Source organism: Eleutherodactylus coqui, unplaced genomic scaffold (genome assembly GCF_035609145.1).
Source record: "Eleutherodactylus coqui strain aEleCoq1 unplaced genomic scaffold, aEleCoq1.hap1 HAP1_SCAFFOLD_126, whole genome shotgun sequence".
NCBI lineage: Eukaryota > Metazoa > Chordata > Amphibia > Anura > Eleutherodactylidae > Eleutherodactylus > Eleutherodactylus coqui.
Genome location: NW_027101966.1, coordinates 274,106 through 299,690, shown reverse-complemented (window position 1 = coordinate 299,690; position 25,585 = coordinate 274,106). Strand labels below are relative to the sequence as shown.

The window sequence follows — 25,585 nt, the reverse complement described above, 5'->3', positions numbered from 1 at the left end:
TCCGACTATTAGAATTGAGGAACAGGCTACTTTTGTTCTTCTGACAGAGACTGACGGAGGCTGTATTTGTACAACCCCAATTGCAAAAAGGTTAGAATGTTGTTTAAAATCTAAATATATGTAAAGAAAAATAATGCAATGATTTGGAAATCTCATCGAACCGTATCATGTTTATTCCCAATAGAACATATCAGAGGGGGGGGGGGAGACATTTTTCCATTTCATTTTAAAAATTAACTCATTTAGAAAATTGATGGCAGCAGCACATCTCACAAACGGTGGGACTAGAAGAGTAAGTGATACTAATGAAAACAGCTGGAGGATGAGTTTTCACATGACTGTATAAAAAGAACATGTTAGAGAGGCCGAGTCTCTCAGAAGCAAAGATGTTCAGAGGTTCACTAATTTGTAAGAAATTGAAAATTGTGAAACAATCTCAGAAAAATGTTCCTCAACATAAAATTTCAGGAAGACTTTGAATATCTCACCATCTACAGTACAGAATATCATCAGAAGAGTCAGAGGATCTGGAGATATTCACGTAGACAACGGACAAGGCTGACGGTCAGTACTGGATGCTGGAGATCTACGGCCCTCAGGCGTCGCTGCATTATACACAGGCATGATTCTGTAATGTAATCCCTGCAGGGCTCAGGAATACTCCCAGATATCACTGTGTGTGAACACAGATCACCAACCCACAAATACAGTTACAGCCGCATCATGCCAAGAAGAAGCCAAATATCAGCGCAATTCAGGAACGCCGGCGTCTTCTCTGGGCCAAAGCTCATTTACAATGGACTGAGGCCAAACTCTTCTGTGGGCAGATGGACCAAAATGTTAGAGTCTTTGTGTAAACCGTGGACGCCGTGTCCTGTGGACTCAAGAGGAACCATCCAGCTTGTTATCAACGCACAGTCCTGCCTCTCTGATGGTATGGGGTGGCATTAGTGCCTATGGCACGGGCAGCGCACACATCCTGATGGGCACTATCAGTGCTGACAGTATATAGAGGTCTCATCCAGGAAAGACAACCCAGGACTGTTGAGTAGCCAGAATCCTCCATCAGACAGGAATTGGACAACATTCCTCTCCTAAAACTCCAGCAATTGGTCTCCTCGCTCCCCAGATGTTTACAGACTGTTGTAGAAAGGGATGCTACACAATAGTAGACACGGCCATGTCCCAACTTCTGTGAGATGTGTTGCTGCATCAAATTCTAAATTAGTTTTTTCTTTTTAATGAGATGTAAAATATCCCCCCCCCTCCCCCGCACCCCCCCCCCCCCCACACCCCCCTCACCCTCTGATATGTTCTCCTGTGGATATAATGCGGTTAGATTAGATTTCCACATCATTATATTCTTTACATTTTATACAGCAGCCCAACATTTTGGAGTTCTATATGACTCTTTCCATTGCAGTTATTACAGCTCCCTCTTCTCCAGAGCTGCGGACAGGAGATCCTCATTTTCCTGACATACTGTGCGTGGGGTTCCTAAAGATGACAACCCCACCTATCAGTCATGTATAGCATGTCCTGTGGATATGCCACAAATGTCTTAGATAACAATACCCATTCAAATGAGGCATTAATAATACTGTGCGCCTGCTTGCCATAACCGTGCCAACTGCAGAATGTCTTATCGCAGTACCAGACAGTGTCCCTAATAATAGTGCCAGCGACACCATGCCCCTCATAGCAGTGCCAGCCACACCATGCCCCTCATAACAGTGCCAGTCATAATGTACCCCTCATGATACAAGCCACACCATGCCCCTCATAGCAGTGCCAGCCACACCATGCCCCTCATAACAGTGCCAGTCACAATGTACCCCTCATGATAATACCAGCCACACCATGCCCCTCATAACAGTGCCAGCCCCAATGTACCCCTCATGATACCAGCCACACCATGCCCCTCATAGCAGTGCCAGCCACACCATGCCCCTCATAACAGTGCCAGCCACAATGTACCCCTCATGATACCAGCCACACCATGCCTGCATAACAGTCCCAGCCCCAATGTACCCCTCATGATACCAGCCACACCATGCCCCTCATAGCAGTGCCAGCCACACCATGCCCCTCATAACAGTGCCAGCCACAATGTACCCCTCATGATAATGCCAGCCACACCATGCCTTCCCCTAGCAGAGCCAGCCACAGAACAAAGACAGGACTGACAGTCCAATAGCGACACACAGTGCCCTGCATGTCTCTGTCCCAATGTTTTGGAGCAAGCAAAATGGCATCATGGGCTGCAAGTCCTTCCTGCCCGAGGTTGACTAATGAATATATATATAGGTTTGCTTTTGGGTAGCCTTACACAAGATAGCCATCATCCAAATAGTCACTCGACAGAGCAAATGTAAGAAAGAGCTGTTCCGTATAAACATGAACACCAACCGGTGGTCACCTAAAAATAGTCGCTGGTCGATTAATTGTTGTCTGGTGTACACAGGTCATCGTTGTCCTGCAATGACTAGCCAACAACCTGGCAGGCCGGTGCGCGGATGTTCTCTGTAGGCCTCCAGCTAGACGTTGATTTTAAAGAATTTGCCCTCCCAATTAATGCTCATTGGTTCCCCAAAACACATAAATACATGCGAGTGATCCGCGACCGAACAGTCCTTGCTGGTCTCCGAGAGAATGCTCGCTGCTCTGGCCTCTGGCTGGTCTACATGTGCATTCAGTGGACTCGGCAACCAATAAGCTTGAAGAGGGGTCGAGATGTGAAGTAGATGCCAACCAAAGAACCTCACAAACCTCAGTTAGTTGACAAACAATATGTCACCCCATCTAAATCTTCCCAACGATTTGTTCCGCAATCACAAAATTGAAGAACAAGTGAAGGATCATCTCGTTGTGTAGAAGCACACAAACAAACAATGGCCGCTCGTCCGCTTTAACGAATAGTTCAAGTTACTATTTAGATGATGGCTCTCTCAAGAAAAGCCACCATTACAGTGAATCTCCAACTACATCTGGAGGAGACTTCGCAGGCGATTACATATGGTTAGCAGGTTGGGGTGGGATATCCGAGGGCTCCACTCACCAAGACCGGGACTTCCTGACCCGCGCAGCAGCTGGACGCTCCAAAAGACTATCCAGACGCGTCAATCTCTCGAGGTGAAGCGCTCGCGGGTCCTGCTCTGCTCGATCCTTAGAAAAGTCCATCTCAAACACAGTAGGGGGGGTCATGTCCAACTCAAGGAACATGATGTTCTCAGCCTGGGGATGAAGAACCAAGACGGATATTACGGGAGTTATCAAATAAAAGTGTCGCCCTAGTAGTTGTCCAGCAACATAAACGCCGCGGCGGCATCTGGAGGCATCTGTGGGTCATCATGGAAAGAACGGGTTGTTACTAACGTTAGTTGTAACAAAGTCCATGCTACTTACCCGATACCGCGGATGATAGCCCATTACCATGGCGACCCTGGCGTACTGGCTGATTGGCCTTTTGTATCCTACGGCTGATGATGGACGCTTCTTCATTGCGCTTCCACCTCCGTTTCCGCTGTGGGACACCCATACAATATTAGCATTGACAGTGACCATGTTATATCCTCACATGTATACACATCGCACACCGGCCTTAGTGCCTGTACGCTAAAGCCTCATACATACGTAAATACGCAGCCCAGTGTGCGGTTATTTTTTATGCACGTGGCATGCAGTGAATAGAGCTCATTGATATCAATGGGTTCATTCACAGCTGCGTATTTTGAGCCCTAAGAGAGTCTCCATATTGATTTGACTCCTAATTGGCTTGTTTTGACTCCTCCTCTTCCTCATCCTCACTGTGGCATATCTCCAGCTCTGCTGCATCGCTGTTAACGAACCTTGGCTGAGTACTCACCTCAACTATCCTCTACTCTGAACATCGACTCCTGTTGCTGACTCCTGACTGCCCTCCTGCATCCACCACCAATACACCCTTCATCTCCCGTCTCTCCCATCCTGGATCCCAAACTGCTAATATTATGCAGATAATCACCCACCGGACCAACCAGGGTCCCGGGGTCACCTGACTACAATGAACATTGAGGGAAGGGGGATAATAAAGGTGAAATTGTGCCAACTGCTTGGCACTTTGCCTGGGCAGCACAATTTGACCCTTGCAAACCCCATATTGTACATCTACAACATAAGTATGGCGGCGGCTCAGGGGCCGAGCTCTCGGCATTCTCAGTAGGAGCCGGCTGTAACTGACAGCTAGGGTCCCGCTACAACCGGCAGGATTGGCGATAACTCTGATCCTGGCCATTAGCTCATACATGCTGCGGTCAATCGCAGAGGGTCGATGGGTCGCCATGCCAGGTATTGTGAAAGAAAAAAGATCATAATGAGTGGAAAATCAGTCGGCGGATCAGAGGGGGCACGGAAACCGATTAAAACAATTAAAACCACGAAAGAAATATCCAAGTAGAAAAACATCCACGTTTTTTGCACAACTTTCCATGTTTTTGGTTAAAAAAATAAATAAATAAACAGGTGCTTGATTGTCATCTATAATAACCGTCCAATAAGGCGCTGAAGAAAAAAAAGAGACTCTGCGGTGGGAAAAAAAAAATTAAAAAAAGTTCTGGGTCCGTGACTGCAGCAATGCAAAAAAAGAGATATTTTCCAAAAACACAAGTAGTGCGCAAAAGTGGAAAAGACTAGAAAAAAAATTATATATATAATTTTGGTCATCGTAAACGTACCGACCCGCAGAAAAAGTGTCATTTAGGCCTCCTTCACACAGGCGACAACGTCGTGCAATTTTGTCACGTTGCTACAAATCGAATCTATGTGAAGCCCCTGCTTTCCTATGGGTTCCTTCACACATGTGATGTTTTGTAGCATGCAACAACCCGACACACAAACCTCGCAGGTCCGGCGATATGCCCGCGACACGTGAGGTTTTGTAGTCCGTGTTTCTCTATGGAGTCTTCCTCTCTGTTGCATCACATCACACGAAAATGCAACTTTGACAATAAGAAATCCTCCTGTAAAGCCCTAAACTAAGCTCTAGCTGCAGGGGAAAAAAACACAAAAAAAAAAACACATACATCACCATAGAAGCGCTCTCTGACGCCGCTGCAGCTTCTCCCCGGGTCCCGACACTGCTTCTATTTTTCATCTTCTGGCCAGGGATTGAAAAATCCCCACGTTCTGGAAGCACTGGCTGTGATTGGCTGATGCTTAGCCAATCACAGCCAGTGTTCAATGAACCAATCGCAGCCATTCAGAGAGCACTGGCTGTGATTGGTTAAGCATCAGCCAATCACAGCCAGTGCTTCCAGGAGGCAGGGATTTTTCAATTCCCGGCCAGAAAATGATTAAGAGAAACAGTGCCAGGACCCGAGGAGAAGCTGCTGCGGCAGTGCCCCAGACAGTACAGGAGAGGTGATGTATACCTTTATCTTTTGCTTTAGCTAAAGCTTATTTTTGGGGTAGGGCTTATATTTCAAGCTCCCCCCCCCCCAGAAAAAAATCCTTGCATGTGATGCTACAAAGTCGCGCAACTTTGTAGCGCTACACAATTGCGGTATTGCCACGAGAAGACGCAGCGATATTGCACGATGCAGCAATGCGATATTGTTGCAATTTTCTCGCAGTGATGCTGTGTCGCCCGTGTGAAGGAGGCCTTAGAATGCATATAGCTCACCCCTCCAAGAACAGCCCCCCGTACGGCCGTGCTGGTGGAAACATACAAAAGTTATGGCTTTTGAAAAGTGGTGATGAAAAGCCCCCCAAATTGTTGCATTCTTAACCCCTTAATCGCCCAAGATGTAAATTTACGTCCCTTGTGTTCCGGGTTTGTATGGAGGGGGATCAGAGCCGATCTCACTCCATACAATGTGGTTACAGCAACAGCCATGTTCTGCATGAACGCTAAATAACTCTTTAAATGCCCCAATCAACGTTTGGGGTTCCCAAATGGTCCCCACTGCAATGCAATCAGTACTAATAGCCCACAATACCCCTTTAAGTACTAAACTAGGCCGTGTCCTTAAAGGGGTTTTCCAAGCAGCGCCTGCTATCAATGCCAGGACACAGTGGGGTCAGAGTGGAAGCTCATAATTGGAGGTTGAGGTCTCCTTGAAATCAATGGGAGCTGTGCAGGCAATTATGAGTGTCGGCCAGTACACAGGGGTTGCAGCAACGGCTTCCGCTCCGACCCTGGTGCATCCCAGCACTGACAGCCAGCATTGCCTGGAAAACCCCTTTAAGGGGTTAATGTGCTGATGTTCTGGAGGGCAGCCCTCAGAGTTGTTTCTTCTGGTGGCTCCAAGGGTCTAAAACAGCGCTGAGAACCTATTGAGTGATGACCCTCCATGATGCCGGATTGCTGATGGAACCCATGATGATGTAATTAGAAGAACTTACTTTCCCGGAGGAACAAGAGGCTGGAACTTCCACTGGTCCTCGTCTGCGTCGTAGTAGAGGCGGTTCATGATCTTGTTCTTCTCTTCCGGAGGAATAAAGTTTTCAATGATCAGATACCTGACGGAAAAGAAGACCAAGAGTCCACATTGGAGAAGTTCACTTGAAGGAAGTCTCCACGTTAGCCAACCAGATCCTTGAGGCGCCAGGAGCTCCGGAGAAGCCGCACACTCACTTGTACTTGAGTTCCCGTGTCTGCTCGTTCTGCGCCTGCTCCAGGTCCTGCCGCACCCGGACGTACTCATCGTGCTGGTCCTGGATCTCTCCCTTCACGGCCTGCAACTTGGCGTAGAGCTGAAAGAAAGGCATCGTATGTAACGCTGACTGCACCTCATAAGAAACCGTAACCCTAAACCGGTGGTGACCAACATCACATACTATACAGGGGACTGCTTCCACATCATGGCCAGACTTGTTTCATAGCTGACAGTGGAGAGCACATGTGTCAAACATAAGGCCCAGGGACGAATCCGGCCCACCACGTAACGTTACGAGCTCCGTACGCAGAAGGACCGCCTCTCCAGCGCTTGGCACTGGAGATGGTGCCAGCACAGGGAGCGGGTGCTATCTTGGATTCTGATCTTTGGTGTGCATCTCCACGCTGTTCAGCAGCTCCCAGGTGGTGGCTCAGCTCTGACAGCCCTACCCGGCACCCTCGCCACCCTGCAAAGTAGGAAGACGTGGAAGGGGAGAAACCCATCCGCCCACCATCTTTGTTAGACCGGCGCGACAGCGGAAATTTTGAACAGTAAAATTTTTTAACTGTTTCATGCGCTAATACGTTCCATAGTGGCGAGTGTATTTGCACATGCACCAGTGTGCTCAAACCCTAAAACAAAGTCAAAATCCACACTGCTATGGCTTGAAATCAGCTGCAGACCTGGCTAATATCGGCCCGGCCGCATCAATCACCTTGCAATCAGCAAACCCTCACTGCTGCGCTGCGGTCGCTGATCAGGTGATGCACCCACTTCCCATTTCTGCTATGTGTCAATGTACCCTAAAAGAAAAATCGGCTTAGTTGCCCCTGGGAACCAATTACTGCTCAGCTTTCATTTTACCAAAGCAGAACACTGATCCCCGCTGGTAACCTCTTAGATGCAGCAAGCAATGTTGATCGCGGCACATAAAGTGTTCACAGAGGAAGGGTGATCCCTCTATGATGACCTCTGCCCTCTGCCATGTAATCCAGATCTGTCATGGCCTAGGATTGCTATGATAAGCGATAATGCATTACAGTACAGAAGTATTGCAGTGTATCATCAGAGTGATCACAGCAAAGCAGATAAAAAAACCACACAAAAATTAAAAAGAATCTGTAACGACCCGTATGATAAATTGAACCCACTTTTTATCCTGCACGACAAACAGTATTAACAACCAAAAAAAAAAACGGAGTCTAATTGCATTCTTTGTTCATTTTTCCTCAATGAGGGTGATTAAAAAAAAGCCGCATGTACCCCAAAATGGTACCAATAAAAACTACAGCTCATAACGCTAAGAACAAGCCCTCATACTGCCATGTCGACAGAAAAAAAAGTTATGGCTTTTGAAAAGTGAAGATGAAAATCACCAAAATATCGTTGCGGCCTTAGGACCAAAATAGGCCGCGTCACTAAAGGGTTAAGTTGAACATCGGTTTCTGTTTTTCTGTCCACAGGACAAAACAGAAGGACAGAAAGCCTGAACAGAGCCTGAGATGTATCACCTTTTTCAGCTTCTTGGTCTTCATCTCCACCTCCTGTTGCAGCGACGTGTACGTCCCTCTCAGCTCCACCGTCTCCTCATCTCTGAGGAGCATCTGCTGTTGTATTTCACGTTCCCGGCGTTTCTGTGAATTAAGAGGGAATTCATTCAATGAAAGGGTTAATCTGATAACTAATAATGTGATAATGTAGTCATCAGCATCATCCTACCCTTCCATCCTGAATCAGGCGAGTGTCATTTGTTATTTGGACACTTTAATGGATGGAGTTGGCAATACTAACTCAATATTAGGATCTAGTATACCATTGGCAGTCCACCAAACTGAAATCACGAAGACTTTGTGCGGTGTAATTATCGTCTAGATAGAAATTGGGAAATGACTCTCAGTAGAGAGAATCTCAGCTTTAAACACAAGCTTTGGTTACATACATTTCAGGTACTGAATAGGATGGTTCTTCAAAAAGTGCTGAGAGTTCCTGCTGTGAGAGGGGAGCTATTCCAATGTACACTATGTTGACAAAAGTATTGCCCCCCACCCCTACTCCCTTTCCACTAATCCTGTGCTGTCAGGTGAAGGGGATATGCTTGAAGAAGTACAGATGTCTGGGTCCTTAGGAGGCAGTGATCATGCTATTCTTGAATTTTGGATAACAATGGGAGGAAGACCTGAGAAAACGCAGACCTCAAGGTTTATTTTTCAGAAAGGCAGTGTTGCAACAGTGCTGAGATCGCTGCTGGATTGACTAAGTCCGGTGCGGGTTTTAGACTTGGTTCTGCACCTTCTAGCTCAGAAGGTGTAATGTAATGTAGTCACATCTGTGGGTAATTAGCTGGGTATTTACCTGGCCGGATACTGAGCTAAAGTGCTATGTATTGTCAGTTGCTTGCAATCTGAGCTGGCAGTAAGTGGCTCCCGTAGACAGTGTGGTATCCACTGTGACGTATCAGAGGACGGCTCCGTGTGCTGCGGCCTCACCACCAGCTAAGTGCTGTGTGTCATTTTGTTTTCCTTTTGTGGTTTTTCTTGTCCTTTATTTTGTTGGCCAAGTAGGGTTACTTCGGTCCCAGGAACGAGTGCAGGCCCGCATCTATCGAAGTGATCAGTCTGCTGCGTTAGGCAGGGCCCTCTCACTCATCAGTACGTACTTAGGGAAAGCCTTTCGGTTTATTTAATGTTGTTTGTATTGGCTGCCGCACGTTGGGCTATTAGTTATGCATATCTGCAGGTGCTGCTCCAGCACGTCATTGGCGGACGTAACAGGCAGAGTTTAATGGACTCAGAAAGAGGATAGGAAGAATCCAATGGCTGGATGTTCTTAAGAACAGAAATGTCCAAGAAGGTTGGGAAATATTGTGAAATGAGATCCTCAAAGCACAATCGTTACCAATCCCTAAAAGAAGGAAGAATGGAAAGCATTTTAAGAGACCCGGAGGGATGAACACAGAACTTGTACACATGTTAAAGAGGGAGAAAAATATGTTCATCAAATGGAAAGTGGGGGGAATATCTAAAGAAGAATATAATGCAGTCTGCAGGAACTGTAGGGCAAGTGTCAGAAAAGCTAAAGCTGATAATGATGCCGAGAAGGCCAAACGTTTAAATTCCTATTTTGTATTTGTTTTCTCTCAGAAAGTAGATGGAACATCAACTGATCTTCCCTGTGCTATTGGGGGAATAAAAGAATGCTGGCTATCTGTAAGCAGAGAGATGGTGGGGGAACACTTAGCTAATTTACATGAATCCAAGTCTCAAGGTCCAGATGAATTACATCCTAGGATACTAAAGGAAGCAGCGGAGGTTATTGCTGAGCCACTCGCCATAATCTTTGAAAATTCCTGGAGAACAGGAGAAATCCCAGAAGATTGGAAAAGGGCAAATGTTGTCCCTATCTTCAAAAAAGGGAAGAAGGTGGACCCAGAAAACTGCAGGCCTGTGAGCCTGACTTCTATACCGGGAAATATCTTTGAACAAATTATTAAACAGCATGGATGCAAGTACTTGGATGAAAATGGAGCAATTAACCAGAGCCAGCATGGGTTTGTAACAAACAAGTCATGTCAGACTAATCTAATATCCTTCTATGACAGAATCACCGACTGGGTTGATGAGGAAAATGCAGTAGCTATAGTGTTTCTTGACTTTAGTAAAGCATTTGACAAAGTATCTCATACAATACTTATTGAAAAAATGACCAAATCTGGGATTGACAAGGCAACTGTTAGGTGGATTCACAACTGGCTGAGTGATCGTACTCAAAGAGTGGTCATAAGTGGCTGCACATCCAAGTGGAAGAATGTATCAAGTGGGGGACCACAAGGCTCTGTCCTAGGCCCAGTGTTGGTCAACATTGTTATAAGTGATCTGGAGGAGGGAATTGAGGGAAAATTGATCAAATTTGACGACAACACAAAGCTAGGAGGGATAGCCAACACTAGGGAAGAGAGAGTATTCAAAAAGATCTGGACAGTGGGCAGCGACTAACAGAATGGTATTTAACAAGGAGAAATGCTAAGTCCTACATCTAGGCAAGAAAAATGAAAAAAAGCACATACAGAATGGGAGGAATTGGGCTAAGCAGCAGCACATGTGAAAAAGACATGGGTATACTAATAGATCATAGACTGAACATGAGTCAACAATGTGATGCAGCAGCCAAAAAGGTAAATACAATTCTGGGATGTATTAAGAGAAGCATAGAGTCTAGATCACGTGAGGTCATTATCCCCTCTACTCTTCCTTAGTCAGACCTCATCTGGAATACTGGGTCCAGTTCTGGGAACCCAAATTAAAAAAAAAAACATCGACAAACTGGAGAAAGTTCAGAGAAGAGTTACCAAGATGGTGGGCGGTCTGCAAATCATGTCCTAGGAGGAACGGTTAAAGGATCTGGGAATGTTTAGCAGAAGAGAAGGCTGAGAGGAGACTTAATAGCGGTCTACAAATATCTGAAGGGCTGTCACAGCGCAGAGGGATCAGCCCTATTCTCATCTGCACAAGGGAAGACTAGAAGCAATGGGATGAAACTGAAAGGGGGGAGACACAGATTAGATATTAGACAGTGAGGGGGATCAATGAGTGGAACAGGTTGCCATGGGAGGTGGTGAGTCCTTCTCAAGGGAAGTCCTCAGAGGCTAGACAGACATCTGGGAATGCTGCACTGAGCAGAGGGTTGGACCTGATGACTCTGGAGGTCCCTTCCAACTCCACTATTCTATGATATGCAAATCGAATGTGTGAGCATTAAGGCAAAAAGAGGGTATCACACAGTTATATACCAGTACAGAAGCCATCAGAATGTCATCAAATGTGGAACTGACAACAGGGTCTGGTAGAGGGATGTCACCAACCAATCAGTACGGGACATTGCAGCTTTTGAACCTTCCAGAGTCCACTGTTGGCCATGTTATGGGGAGATGGAAGCAATCGGGTGTGTGCTGTGCTGCCATGTTCAGGGAGACCTCGCAAACTGACAGAACGTGGACAATGAAGCCTTGTAGGAGCTGTGAAGACATCACACACATCATTTGCCCTCGCACAGGCGGTCTCACCAACCGTTGGGACATCCATTAGTACCCCAACCCTCTGTAGGGACCAGCATGTGAAGAGTTACTATGGACGAGCGGCTGCACACAACATCCCAGCAGTTAATGCACAGCGGTGCCTGCAATGGGGCTTGGAGCTGTAAGTGAGTGGAAGCAAGTGTTGTGGGCAGCTGAATCACAGTACACTATCCCCCCATCGGCTGGCGCACTTGGGTGTGGAAATTGCCTGGAGAGCGGTTTCTACATGACTGCATCATCCCAATAGTGAAGTTTGGATGAGGTTCTGTTATGGTGTGGTGGTGGTGGGGGGGAGGGGGGGTTCTGCTGGCAAGAGCCAGGGCTACTGGTTATAGTTGAATCCACCCTCAAGACGAATGTCCTTACCTGCCCTGAGGGACATATTTAGTCCATAATGAAAAATATCGATAGGTAGATGTGTAGCAAATAGCCAGAGAGCCTTACTGAACTTAAATGGGGCTCCACTCCACCAAGAACAGCAACATATTGGAGCCTCCATTCCATGGACGGCCTTTGAGTTGCATTGTTTTCTACTGTATCTTCATTCTTCCCCAGTGCACCTCACCTGTAAGTGAAAATGCCCCCCCTCCCCCCACACACACACACCCCATCCTTGGTTGAAGAGTTGTTAGATGTTTGTTAGATGTCAAGATGGAGATAGTTATTTTGCATGTATGTAATGCTTCCTCATCTAATCGGAAACAATTGTGACCATGTAACGCAGCACTGGTTCCTTCACAGTCAGCCCCTGTAGAAGGTGTAGAGTTCCAGAGACAATGGGGTCCATTTGCCTCCAAGGTCCGTATCTCAGACCCTGCATACAAGCCGTAGTAATGCCATCAGTGGTGGTTGAATGTCACATTTTGTCACCGTCTACATCTCACCTGTTCGGCGATCTCCTGTCTCTTTATCTCCAGCATCTTCTGCTGCTCGTTGGTATGGTCCATGATGGTCTTTCCACCAATAAGGAGTTTGCTCTCCATCGCCTGTGTCTCAAGAGTGAAGAAGAGTAAATCAAGAGACAATTGTTCTGGGGGTTACAAAGACACAGTGACCTTATATCCTATATCATTCTAGAAGACTTAAAGGGGTTTTCCAGTTTTATGGAACAAATGTTATTTCTCTGTATAAATGGAACATTCCACAACTTTGTAACAGACTTTGTGTTTCAGTTCGTAACAGTTTTCAAGATATGTGCTTGCTTTCAGAGAATAAAACCACTTGTTTTTTCAGATGCAGTAAACCTGTACACAGCTAGTCCTGCTCTCAGCTGAGAAGTGGAAACAATCGTATCAAATGTAGACAACGCTCTGTGAGCTCAATAGCCCAGACTCCAAACTGATACATCAGCTTCATCAGATAGAGATAGTTATTTTGTATGTATGTGATGTCTTCAGATCTAATCGTCCCGCTCTCTGCTGAGAAGTGGTTACAATTGTATCCAGTGTAGACAATGCTCTATGAGCTCAACAGCCCAGACTCCTGACTTATACATTGTTCACACCAGGTCCTGCTCTAAGCTGAGAAGTAGATACAATTGTTTCAAGTTTACACAATGCTCTGTGAGCTAACAGCCTGGACTCCAGAGTAAGGGCTTAAACACATGGGTGTATGCGCTAATACACTCGCTGCTATGAAGCGTATTAGCGCATGAACCCAGATTTTTTTTTATTTGACTATTTAAATTACGAGCGAGTTTGAAAAAAAAACAACAAACCTGGGAAGAAGATAGGTCCTGCGCTCGATTTCTCATACAGAGAAAAACTATGAGCAAGAAAGATAGGGCAAGTCCTATAGCGCATAGTATTAACACGCGAGAATCCCGATAGCAAAAACAAAACCATTGAAATCAATAGTTTCATTTCGTCCTGGTATGTAGTCACAATGTTCACAAATGCACTAACAGGACAAAAACACGCCCAACTATTTAAGCCCTAATACATTGTACGTAGCTAGTCCTGCTCTCAGCTGAGAAGTGATATAACTAACCAGTCTAGACAATGCTCTGTGAGCTCTGGACTCCAGACTGATACATTGTACATAGCTACTCCTGCTCTCAGCTGAGAAGTGATATAACTGTAACCAGGCTAGACAATGCTCTGTGAGCTCTGGACTCCAGTCTGATACATTGTACGTAGCTAGTCCTGCTCTCAGCTGAGAAGTGATATAACTGTAACCAGGCTAGACAATGCTCTGTGAGCTCTGGACTCCAGACTGACACATTGTACGTAGCTACTCCTGCTTTCAGCTGAGAAGTGATATAACTGTAACCAGTCTAGACAATGCTCTGTGAGCTCCGGACTCCAGGCTGATACATTGTACGTAGCTACTCCTGCTCTCAGCTGAGAAGTGATATAACTGTAACCAGTCTAGACAATGCTCTGTGAGCTCTGGACTCCAGACAGATACATTGTACGTAGCTAGTCCTGCTCTCAGCTAAGAAGTGATATAACTGTAACCAGTCTAGACAATGCTCTGTGAGCTCTGGAATCCAGACTGACACATTGTACGTAGCTACTCCTGCTCTCAGCTGAGAAGTGATATAACTGTAACCAGTCTAGACAATGCTCTGTGAGCTCTGGACTCCAGACTGATACATTGTACGTAGCTAGTCCTGCTCTCAGCTGAGAAGTGATATAACTGTAACCAGGCTAGACAATGCTCTGTGAGCTCTGGACTGCAGACTGACACATTGTACGTAGCTACTCCTGCTCTCAGCTGAGAAGTGATATAACTGTAACCAGGCTAGACAATGCTCTGTGAGCTCTGGACTCCAGACTGATACATTGTACATAGCTTCTCCTGCTCTCAGCTGAGAAGTGATATAACTAACCAGTCTAGACAATGCTCTGTGAGCTCTGGACTCCAGATTGACACATTGTACGTAGCTACTCCTGCTCTCAGCTGAGAAGTGATATAACTGTAACCAGTCTAGACAATGCTCTGTGAGCTCTGGACTCCAGACTGACACATTGTACGTAGCTACTCCTGCTCTCAGCTGAGAAGTGATATAACTGTAACCAGGCTAGACAATGCTCTGTGAGCTCTGGACTCCAGACTGATACATTGTACATAGCTTCTCCTGCTCTCAGCTGAGAAGTGATATAACTAACCAGTCTAGACAATGCTCTGTGAGCTCTGGACTCCAGACTGACACATTGTACGTAGCTACTCCTGCTCTCAGCTGAGAAGTGATATAACTAACTAGTCTAGACAATGCTCTGTGAGCTCTGGACTCCAGACTGATACATTGTACGTAGCTACTCCTGCTCTCAGCTGAGAAGTGATATAACTGTAACCAGTCTAGACAATGCTCTGTGAGCTCTGGACTCCAGACTGATACATTGTACGTAGCTACTCATGCTCTCAGCTGAGAAGTGATATAACTGTAGCCAGTCTAGACAATGCTCTGTGAGCTCTGGACTCCAGACTGACACATTGTACGTAGCTACTCCTGCTCTCAGCTGAGAAGTGATATAACTGTAACCAGGCTAGACAATGCTCTGTGAGCTCTGGACTCCAGACTGACACATTGTACATAGCTACTCCTGCTCTCAGCTGAGAAGTGATATAACTGTAACCAGTCTAGACAATGCTCTGTGAGCTCTGGACTCCAGACAGATACATTGTACGTAGCTACTCCTGCTCTCAGTTTAGAAGTGGAGACAAAAACAAGCCCTCATACAGATGTAACGACGGAAAAGTAAAACATTAATGACGATCAGAAGATGATCAGGAGGAAGAAAATAATTGTATTTTTCTGCCAGATATTTTTATGAGTAATACAGAAAAGTAAAAGTATAGACATTTGGTACGGTCGTAATCGTAGTGACCCACAGAATAAGGTTGTGGCATTTTTGCCTCAAGTAGTGATAGTAGCGCTGCGGCCATATTGAAACACCATAGAGGAATCCCAGGAACAGGCGGACTTGCAGAAGAATGAGAAGGGCAGCAGCAAGTACCTGCCCACCCCCGATCCCTGAAGCGGCCGTCCCTGGGCTGGAGGGTCATTCTAAGCTTTCCTAATAGAAGACCAGAGGAGCGCTTTACACTATTGATGGGATTAACTGGGAAGACGTCTGCTTTACCTGCTGTCTTCCTCTTGGAGTGCCCATAAGGGGTTTGGGAGGCTTGTCATAGGGGGTGTGAAGGTAACTGGGTTACAGATGTTTCCCCTATAAGTGTACTGCGCCTTTAAGAGATGACATTCACTTGTCTGGTATAACAAGCAGGATCATTGGTGCAGGCTGGACTCAGCTGCTGCAGAACTCCCTCCCAGTTCTGCCTCTTCCCACCCTTATGTAGCTTGCAGCTTCATTGATATCTCTTCTGTTAATAATATCTGAGCTCAATCATCCTGTCCCGGGGGACGCAAACTCCTGAGCGCTATCATGTGCCGTGATAATAGCAGCGTGTCCGTGCCATGCATTATCATCCATAATTCACGGAGAGCAGCTGACGCTCCAATCTACATGTATCCCTATAGGAACATAGGAAGGACACCATGTCATCCAACCAGGAACATCACACAAAGCCCCGTGGACATCTACATAGACATCATCTGCTGCACTGGTAAAAGGCCGTAGTAGGTGTCAGCCCCCGGCAGCATATGGGAACGCCTAACTAAACTGTGACAGCGCATGTAGATGCTGTACAGACTATAGGCTTCATACATGGTGGCACGCAATGTCACCGGTGCTTGGACAGTGGGACCAGAAGCTGCCGGATGAGTTATGGGGTCCGCTAATGACCCACATTACAGGCTTCTCACTCCTATGGCAGCTTTGTATAGACCCTATCATATATACTTAATGGCCCCTTTATCAGAGCCCCATGCCCTTTATCAGAACCTCCAGCCCTTTATCAGAGCCCCATGCCCTTTATCAGAACCTCCAGCCCTTTATCAGAGCCCCCGGCCCTTTATCAGAACCTCCAGCCCTTTATCAGAACCTCCAGCCCTTTATCAGAACCTCCAGCCCTTTATCAGAACCTCCAGCCCTTTATCAGAACCTCCAGCCCTTTATCAGAACCTCCAGCCCTTTATCAGAGCCCCCGGCCCTCTCACGGTTGGCGCTTCCCTGTATATAAATTCTGCCCGTGACCCCGGAGTGTGGCATAGAATCACGTGACAAGTTTTCCATGGATCAGTTTCAGTGCGAATCCACATTAGATGGGAAAATCCAGCGATCTGATCTACTTCCAACGAGGCCGGTCATTGGTGCTGGACTAGGTAGGGCCGGGATGTCACTGTCAACCACGGGGGGGGGGGGGGGGGGGGGGGCGTTCTCGTGTAATAGTGTAAAGAGTATACTGAGAATGGCACGATCGTGGAAAACATCCAGTTAAGGGGATCCTGTGGATGCAAACAACTCATCACTGAAAGGGGTTGGAGGAGGATGTCAGGAATTCCAGCGCCATTGTGTCTAAGAGAAAGAGAAAGGTGAGACTCCAGCGGGCAAAAGAGCGCAAAACTTGTATCACTGAGCAGCGGGAAAACATCTCCTGGTCAGATGGATCCAGATTCTGTTGCTGATGGGAGGTCAGAATTTGGTGCAAGCAGAATGAATCGCTGACCCCTTCCTGTCAGCCGGTCAGAACATGTCGGCACCGCCATCTAATCTGCAGCAACTACAAGAAGCTTCCTGTCCGCAGGGGCCGATATTCCTGCAGTGGAATCTACGCAAGGAGGAATAGCTGTGGTTCTGAAGACCAAAGGAGCCCAATGCTACTAGATGGGGGGACTCTAATATACTGCGGCGGTAGGACACTGCTTAATAACAGGTTTATTCCCAATGGATGACGACCTTTTTTAGGCACCATCATGGCGGCCACTGTAGCAGAGAGACGTACACAGCGCAGTTATGGGGGCTTTCACACAGGATGGGACTGTCCGCAGAGCAGGTGCAGATTTCGTCAATTAGGGCAAAAACACACGGGTGCAGGTGCTAATAAGGTCACCGCTGCGGAGCGTATTTGGGAATGAAAGAGGGGTTTTTGACTATTGAATCTCCACGCGAGTTTAAGTACCAGTGGGGGGGGTCGGTCGCGCCTCTCTCGCACGTAGGGATAACGCGAGAGAATCCAGATCGGGAAAACAAAAGCATTGAAGTCGGGGGGTTTGTTTCGTTCCGTTATGCAGGATGACATGAAACCATTGTGACGCTTCTGCTCTTAGTGCAGGCCCCGGCACTTCTGTAAAACACAGGCAGCATTTGGCGCGAGGGGCGTGGCCACCGCAGGCGACAGATTTATGATAAATTAATGCTAGACACTGGGATAACACCAGGTCAGACCCAGCGCACATTTCGGTGCGGACACACATAGGTGGCGAGATGCAACTCTCCATGTGTTAAATGCATTGTGCGCCAGGGTTGGCGTTGGATGAGACGAGCTTAGGAAACTTCCCTCTTTGTTTCTATTCTTCATCTTTTTTAAATATGTCCATGCTGTCAGTGAATGAGAACCCTCTTGTTTACAGTCAAAGGCAGTAAATCTGTACACCAATTGTATCCGGGCTACATAATGCTCTGTGAGCTAATGAGACAGGACACCAGACTGATACATTGTATACAGCTAGTCCTCTACTGAGGAACAGAGACAATTGTATTCAGACTACACAATGCTCTGTGAGCTAAACAGACCGGACTGCAGACTGATACATTGTATACAGCTAGTCCTCTGCTAAAGAACAGAGACAATCGTATCCGGGCTACACAATGCTCTGTGAGCTAAAGAGACCGAACACCAGACTGATACATTGTATACAGCTAGTCCTCTGCTGAGGAACAGAGACAATTGTATCCGTTCTGTTTATCTCACAGAGCATTGTGTAGCCCAGACGCCAGACTGATACATTGTATACAGCTAGTCCTCTGCTGAGGAATACAGACAATTGTATCTGGACTACACAATGCTCTGTAAGCTAAACAGAACAGATGCCAGACTGATACAATGTATATAGTTAGTCCTCTGTTGAGGAACAGAGACAATTGTATCCGGGCTACACAATGCTCTGTGAGATAAACAGACCGGATGCCAGACTGATACATTGTATACAGCTAGTCCTCTGCTAAAGAACAGAGACAATTGTATCCATTCTGTTTATCTCACAGAGCATTGTGTAGCCCAGACACCAGACTGATACATTGTATACAGCTAGTCCTCTGCTAAAGAACAGAGACAATTGTATCCGGGCTACACAATGCTCTGTGAGATAAACAGACGGGACGCCAGACTGAAAAGTGCCAAAACAAAACCATCGATTTCAATGATCTCATTTTGCTGGTGGGATTCTCACACATAGTTATTCTACATGCGAGAATAGACAGAGCGGGATCGACCTTCCTGGTTTTTTGACCTGCGCCCTATACTGTAAAATTTGAACGGTAAGAAAACCCGACAATTTTGACTGTTTCATGCGCCAATATGCTCCGTAGCGGCGAGCGTATTTGCACATGCGCCAGTCTGAAGCCGCCCTGAAGTTCAGGCTACTTGGCCCACAGAAGATTGCGGAGCAGGATAAACTTGTATCCGCATCTCAGCTGAGAGCAGGACTATTATTATTTATTACTGCTAGCCGTTTAGTCATTGACGACCCTTGGCGACCCTAAAGGCGAGCTCCCGCCATGTTCTTCACTGCTTCTTTCAGTTGGTTGATATCCATGCCAGTATCAGCTATGACGGTGAGAGCAGGACTAGCGATGTACAATGTATCAGGCTGGAGTCTGGGCTGTTGAGCTCACAGAGCATTGTCTACAGTGGATACAATTGTAAACATTCATCAGTTGTGGGCAGGACTCAGGCTGGCTCTACTTACGAGTAAATCATGGGATTTTTGCCCGATTTTCTCCTGCTGCGAGTCAGTAAGAGAAGCAGAATATGAAGCAATGATTTTCAATGGTTTCCTTTCCACCTGCGACGTTTTCACTGATGCGACGTTCAGGGGATACAAAGTCGTGACATGATCTATCTTTCTGTGATGTGCGATTTTTTTTTTATCTCCCATGTATTCCTATGGAGACTTCTTTTTATCTCATCACAATGCTACAAACACGCGTTGCAATGTGATGCGATTCTAACATTACAGAGCCCCATTGACTTTTGCAATACAAAAATTGCGCGATTTTCTCGCACAGTTTTATCGTGTGCGGCAGCGATGCAAGACTGTTATCCGGAAAAAGAGATGCTCACAAATCACAGTAAATAATTCATACAGGAAGATAAACATTATTGTAAGTGTACAATCAGCCGGCTCCATCAGCGCCAACCACGGACCTCATAACCGCCTCGCTTACATAATGTCATTTATAAATAGGCTCCATGCAGCGTCTCCACCGTGATGACCGCAGCTCACCGGCTTAAGTGAAAAATTCAATGTTCACTCCTAGGAGCAGATGGAAAATTAGCTAAGGGACCGTCATCAGGCCGTATCATGGGCTGCAGAAGAGCGGCTGCCTATCTTCTCCAGAGATAGTCTCTGCGCAGAAGAGGGAGGATGAGCCGGCTGGAACGCTTCCAACCACTAATGGACGAGAGGCTGACAATGACAGAGGTCACAGCTCAGGCCTTCACTCCATTATAACTGCTCAAAAGAATAAAGAACTCCATGTCCTTCCCAGATTGTTGCATCATCCAATACTGCTACAGGAACCCAAAAAGTGCTAAGGATTGCAGGAGGAAGTGAGTGAATAAAACTACTATAATACTGCCCCCTATGTACAAGAATATAACTACTATAATACTGCCCCCTATGTACAAGAATATAAGTACTATAATACTGCTACTATGTACAAGAATATAACTACTATAATACTGCCTCCTATGTACAAGAATATAACTACTATAATACTGCCCCCTATGTACAAGAATATATCTACTATAATACTGCCCCTATGTACAAGAATATAACTACTATAATACTGTCCCCTATGTACAAGAATATAACTACTATAATACTGCCCCCTATGTACAAGAATATAACTACTATAATACTGCCCCTATGTACAAGAATATAACTACTATAATACTGCCCCCTATGTACAGGAATATAACTACTATAATACTGCCCCTATGTGCAAGAATATAACTACTATAATACTGCCCCTATGTACAAGAATATAACTACTGTAATACTGCCCCTATGTACAAGAATATAACTACTATAATACTGCCTCCTCTGTACAAGAATATAACTACTATAATACTGCCCCCTATGTACAAGAATATAACTACTATAATACTGCCCCCTATGTACAAGAATATAACTACTATAATACTGCCCCCTATGTACAAGAATATAACTACTATAATACTGCCTCCTATGTACAAGAATATAACTACTATAATACTGCCCCCTATGTACAAGAATATAACTACTATAATACTGCCCCCTATGTACAAGAATATAACTACTATAATACTGTCCCCTATGTACAAGAATATAACTACTATAATACTGCTCCCTATGTACAAGAATATAACTACTATAATACTGCCCCCTATGTACATGAATATAACTACTATAATACTGCCTCCTATGTACAAGAATATAACTACTATAATACTGTCCCCTATGTATAAGAATGTAACTACTATAATACTGCCCCTATGTACAAGAATATAACTACTATAATACTACCCCGTATGTACAAGAATATAACTGCTATAATACTGCCCCCTATGTACAAAAATATAACTACTATAATACTGCCCCTATGTACAAGAATATAATTACTATAATACTGCCCCTATGTACAAAAATATAACTACTATAATACTGCCCCTATGTACAAGAATATAATTACTATAATACTGCCCCTATGTACAAAAATATAACTACTATAATACTGCCTCCTATGTACAAGAATATAACTACTATAATACTGTCCCCTATGTACAAGAATATAACTACTATAATACTGCCCCCTATGTACAAGAATATAACTACTATAATGCTGCCCCCTATGTACAAGAATATAACTACTATAATACTGCCCCCTATGTACAAGAATATAACTACTATAATACTGCCCCCTATGTACAAGAATATAACTACTATAATACTGCTCCTATGTACAAGAATATAACTACTATAATACTGCTCCTATGTACAAGAATATAACTACTATAATACTGCCTCCTATGTACAAGAATATAACTACTATAATACTGCCTCCTATGTACAAGAATATAACTACTATAATACTGCCCCCTGTGTACAAGAATATAACTACTATAATACTGCCCCCTATGTACAAGAATGTAACTACTATAATACTGCCTCCTATGTACAAGAATATAACTACTATAATACTGCCCCCTATGTACAAGAATATAACTACTATAATACTGCCCCCTATGTACAAGAATGTAACTACTATAATACTGCTACTATGTACAAGAATGTAACTACTATAATACTGCTCCTATGTACAAGAATATAACTACTATAATACTGCCTCCTATGTACAAGAATATAACTACTATAATACTGCTCCCTATGTACAAGAATATAACTACTATAATACTGCCCCTTATGTACAAGAATATAACTACTATAATACTGCTCCCTATGTACAAGAATATAACTACTATAATACTGCTTCCTATGTACAAGAATATAACTACTATAATGCTGCCCCCTATGTACAAGAATATAACTACTATAATACTGCTCCTATGTACAAGAATATAACTACTATAATACTGCTACTATGTACAAGAATGTAACTACTATAATACTGCTCCTATGTACAAGAATATAACTACTATAATACTGCCCCCTATGTACAAGAATATAACTACTATAATACTGCCCCCTATGTACAAGAATGTAACTACTATAATACTGCTACTATGTACAAGAATGTAACTACTATAATACTGCTCCTATGTACAAGAATATAACTACTATAATACTGCCTCCTATGTACAAGAATATAACTACTATAATACTGCTCCCTATGTACAAGAATATAACTACTATAATACTGCCCCTTATGTACAAGAATATAACTACTATAATACTGCTCCCTATGTACAAGAATATAACTACTATAATACTGCTTCCTATGTACAAGAATATAACTACTATAATGCTGCCCCCTATGTACAAGAATATAACTACTATAATACTGTCCCCTATGTACAAGAATATAACTACTATAATACTGCCCCCTATGTACAAGAATGTAACTACTATAATACTGCTACTATGTACAAGAATGTAACTACTATAATACTGCTCCTATGTACAAGAATATAACTACAATACTGCCCCCTATGTACAAGAATATAACTGATATAATACTGCCTCCTATGTACAAGAATATAACTACTATAATACTGCCCCCTATGTACAAGAATAAAACTACTATAATACTGCCCCCTATGTACAAGAATATAACTACTATAATACTGCCCCTATGTACAAGAATATAACTACTATAATACTGCCCCCTATGTACAAGAATATAACTAATATAATACTGCCTCCTATGTACAAGAATATAGCTACTAGAATACTGCCCCCTATGTACAAGAATATAACTACTATAATACTGCCCTCTCTGTACAAGAATATAACTACTATAATACTGCTCCTATGTACAAGAATATAACTACTATAATACTGCCCCCTATGTACAAGAATATAACTACTATAATACTGCCACCCCTATGTACAAGAATATAACTACTATAATACTGCCCCCTATGTACATTAATATAACTACTATAATACTGCCCCCTATGTACAAGAATATAACTACTATAATACTGCCCCCTATGTACAAGAATATAACTACTATAATACTGCCCCCTATGTACAAGAATATAACTACTATAATACTGCCCCCTATGTACAAGAATATAACTATAATACTACCCCTATGTACAAGAATATAACTACTATAATACTGCTCCTATGTACAAGAATATAACTACTATAATACTGCTCCTATGTACAAGAATATAACTACCATAATACTGCTCCTATGTACAAGAATATTACTACTATAATACTGCCCCCTATGTACAAGAATATAACTACTATAATACTGCCACCCCTATGTACAAGAATATAACTACTATAATACTGCCCCCTATGTACAAGAATATAACTACTACAAGACTACTCCCTTATGGTGAATATATATTCCAGATTCTCTTTGCTCCATATCTCCCATGATTCCTTCTGTCTCTGTGTGAGCGTCCGTCTCACTAATCACAGTGGAAATGCTCTGATGATGGAAGATTGAGGCTTCCAGCATCATACAGAGCAGAATGGAGAACTTGCGGAGGGCTCATCTAAGACCGCAGCAGAACAATGAATGGAGACGTGTGATGGCAGTGAGTGACAACCGCCAGCTTACTCTCTGATCAGATAAGAGCTCTCCCCCCAAAAAAGGTGGGATTACCCCTGTAGCTGATTTACACCTTCACACCCACCATACTGTTTCCAGGATCCTTGGGTAATGCTAGGCAGGACAGAAAGCACTAGTACAGATGACGTCTCTGCACCTGGTTCAGTGATGTCATGCAATATGCATCATATTGTGGGGCCCTTAAGCAAGACCAGACATCAGAAGTCATCCGAGTCTTCAGCAGTGATCACAACATGAGTCAGTCCGAGGTACACAGTACAGGATGCGGAGCAATGGGGAAAGTGATACAACCGGAAATTACCAGGAAGCATAACAGATCCGTAATTAAGAGAATAAGTACTGAGCAGAGAGGATGAGGATCACACCCAGCATCCTGGGAAGTAGTCCTGTGCAGAGAGGATGAGGATCACACCCAGCATCCTGGGAAGTAGTCCTGTGCAGAGAGGATGAGGATCACACCCAGCATCCTGGGAAGTTGTACTGTGCAGAGACGATGCGGATCACAGCCAGTATCCTGGGAAGTAGTACTGTGCAGAGAGGATGAGGATCACAGCCAGCATCTTGGGAAGTAGTACTGTACAGAGAGGGTGAGGATCACAGCCAGCATCCTGGGAAGTAGTACTGTGCAGAGAGGGTGAAGATCACAGCCAGCATCTTGGGAAGTAGTACTGTGCAGAAAGGATGAGGATCACACCCAGCATCCTGGGAAGTAGTACAGCGCAGAGAGGGTGAGGATCACAGCCAGCACCCTGGGAAGTAGTACTGTGCAGAGAGGATGCGGATCACAGCCAGTATCCTGGGAAGTAGTACTGTGCAGAGAAGATGAGGATCACAGCCAGCATCTTGGGAAGTAGTACTGTGCAGAGAGAATGAGGATCACAGCCAGCATCCTGGGAAGTAGTACTGTGCAGAGAGGGTGAGGATTACAGCCAGCATCTTGGGAAGTAGTACTGTGCAGAGAGAATGAGCATCAAACCAGCATCCTGGGAAGTAGTACTGTGCAGAGGGTGAGGATCACAGCCAGCATCCTGGGAAGTAGTACTGTGCAGAGAGGGTGAGGATCACAGCCAGCATCCTGGGAAGTAGTACTGTGCAGAGAGGGTGAGGATCACACCCAGCATCCTGGGAAGTAGTACTGTGCAGAGAGGGTGAGGATCACACCCAGCATCCTGGGAAGTAGTACTGTGCAGAGGATGTGGATCACAGCCAGCATACTGGATGTAGTACTGTGCAGAGAGGATGAGGATCACACCCAGCATCCTGGAAGTAGTACTGTGCAGAGAGGATGAGGATCACAGCCAGCATCCTGGGAAGTAGTACTGTCAGAGAGGGTGAGGATCACAGCCGGCATCCTGGGAAGTTGTACTGTGCAGAGAGGATGAGGATCAAACCAGCATCCTGGGAAGTAGTACTGTGCAGAGAGGGTGAGGATCACAGCTAGCATCCTGGTATGTAGTACTGTGCAGAGAGGATGAGAATCACACCCAGCATCCTGG

General features: G+C 44.8%; 1 protein-coding gene across 2 annotated transcripts in view; it reads right to left on the bottom strand.

Moving 5' to 3' along the window:
* Positions 1-25,585, bottom strand: part of KIF3C (kinesin family member 3C) — an 84,499-nt gene that overhangs the window by 6,542 nt on the left and 52,372 nt on the right. The window contains exons 2-7 of one of the 2 annotated variants that reach the window (XM_066588667.1): positions 12,591-12,698; positions 8,147-8,269; positions 6,614-6,732; positions 6,382-6,498; positions 3,406-3,523; positions 3,059-3,234 (exon numbers count right to left, since the gene is read on the bottom strand). In XM_066588667.1, coding sequence (XP_066444764.1) covers positions 3,059-3,234; positions 3,406-3,523; positions 6,382-6,498; positions 6,614-6,732; positions 8,147-8,269; positions 12,591-12,698 — 761 coding nt within the window. The remainder of the gene's footprint in view (positions 1-3,058; positions 3,235-3,405; positions 3,524-6,381; positions 6,499-6,613; positions 6,733-8,146; positions 8,270-12,590; positions 12,699-25,585) is intronic. The other variant, XM_066588668.1, reaches the window with a different exon arrangement.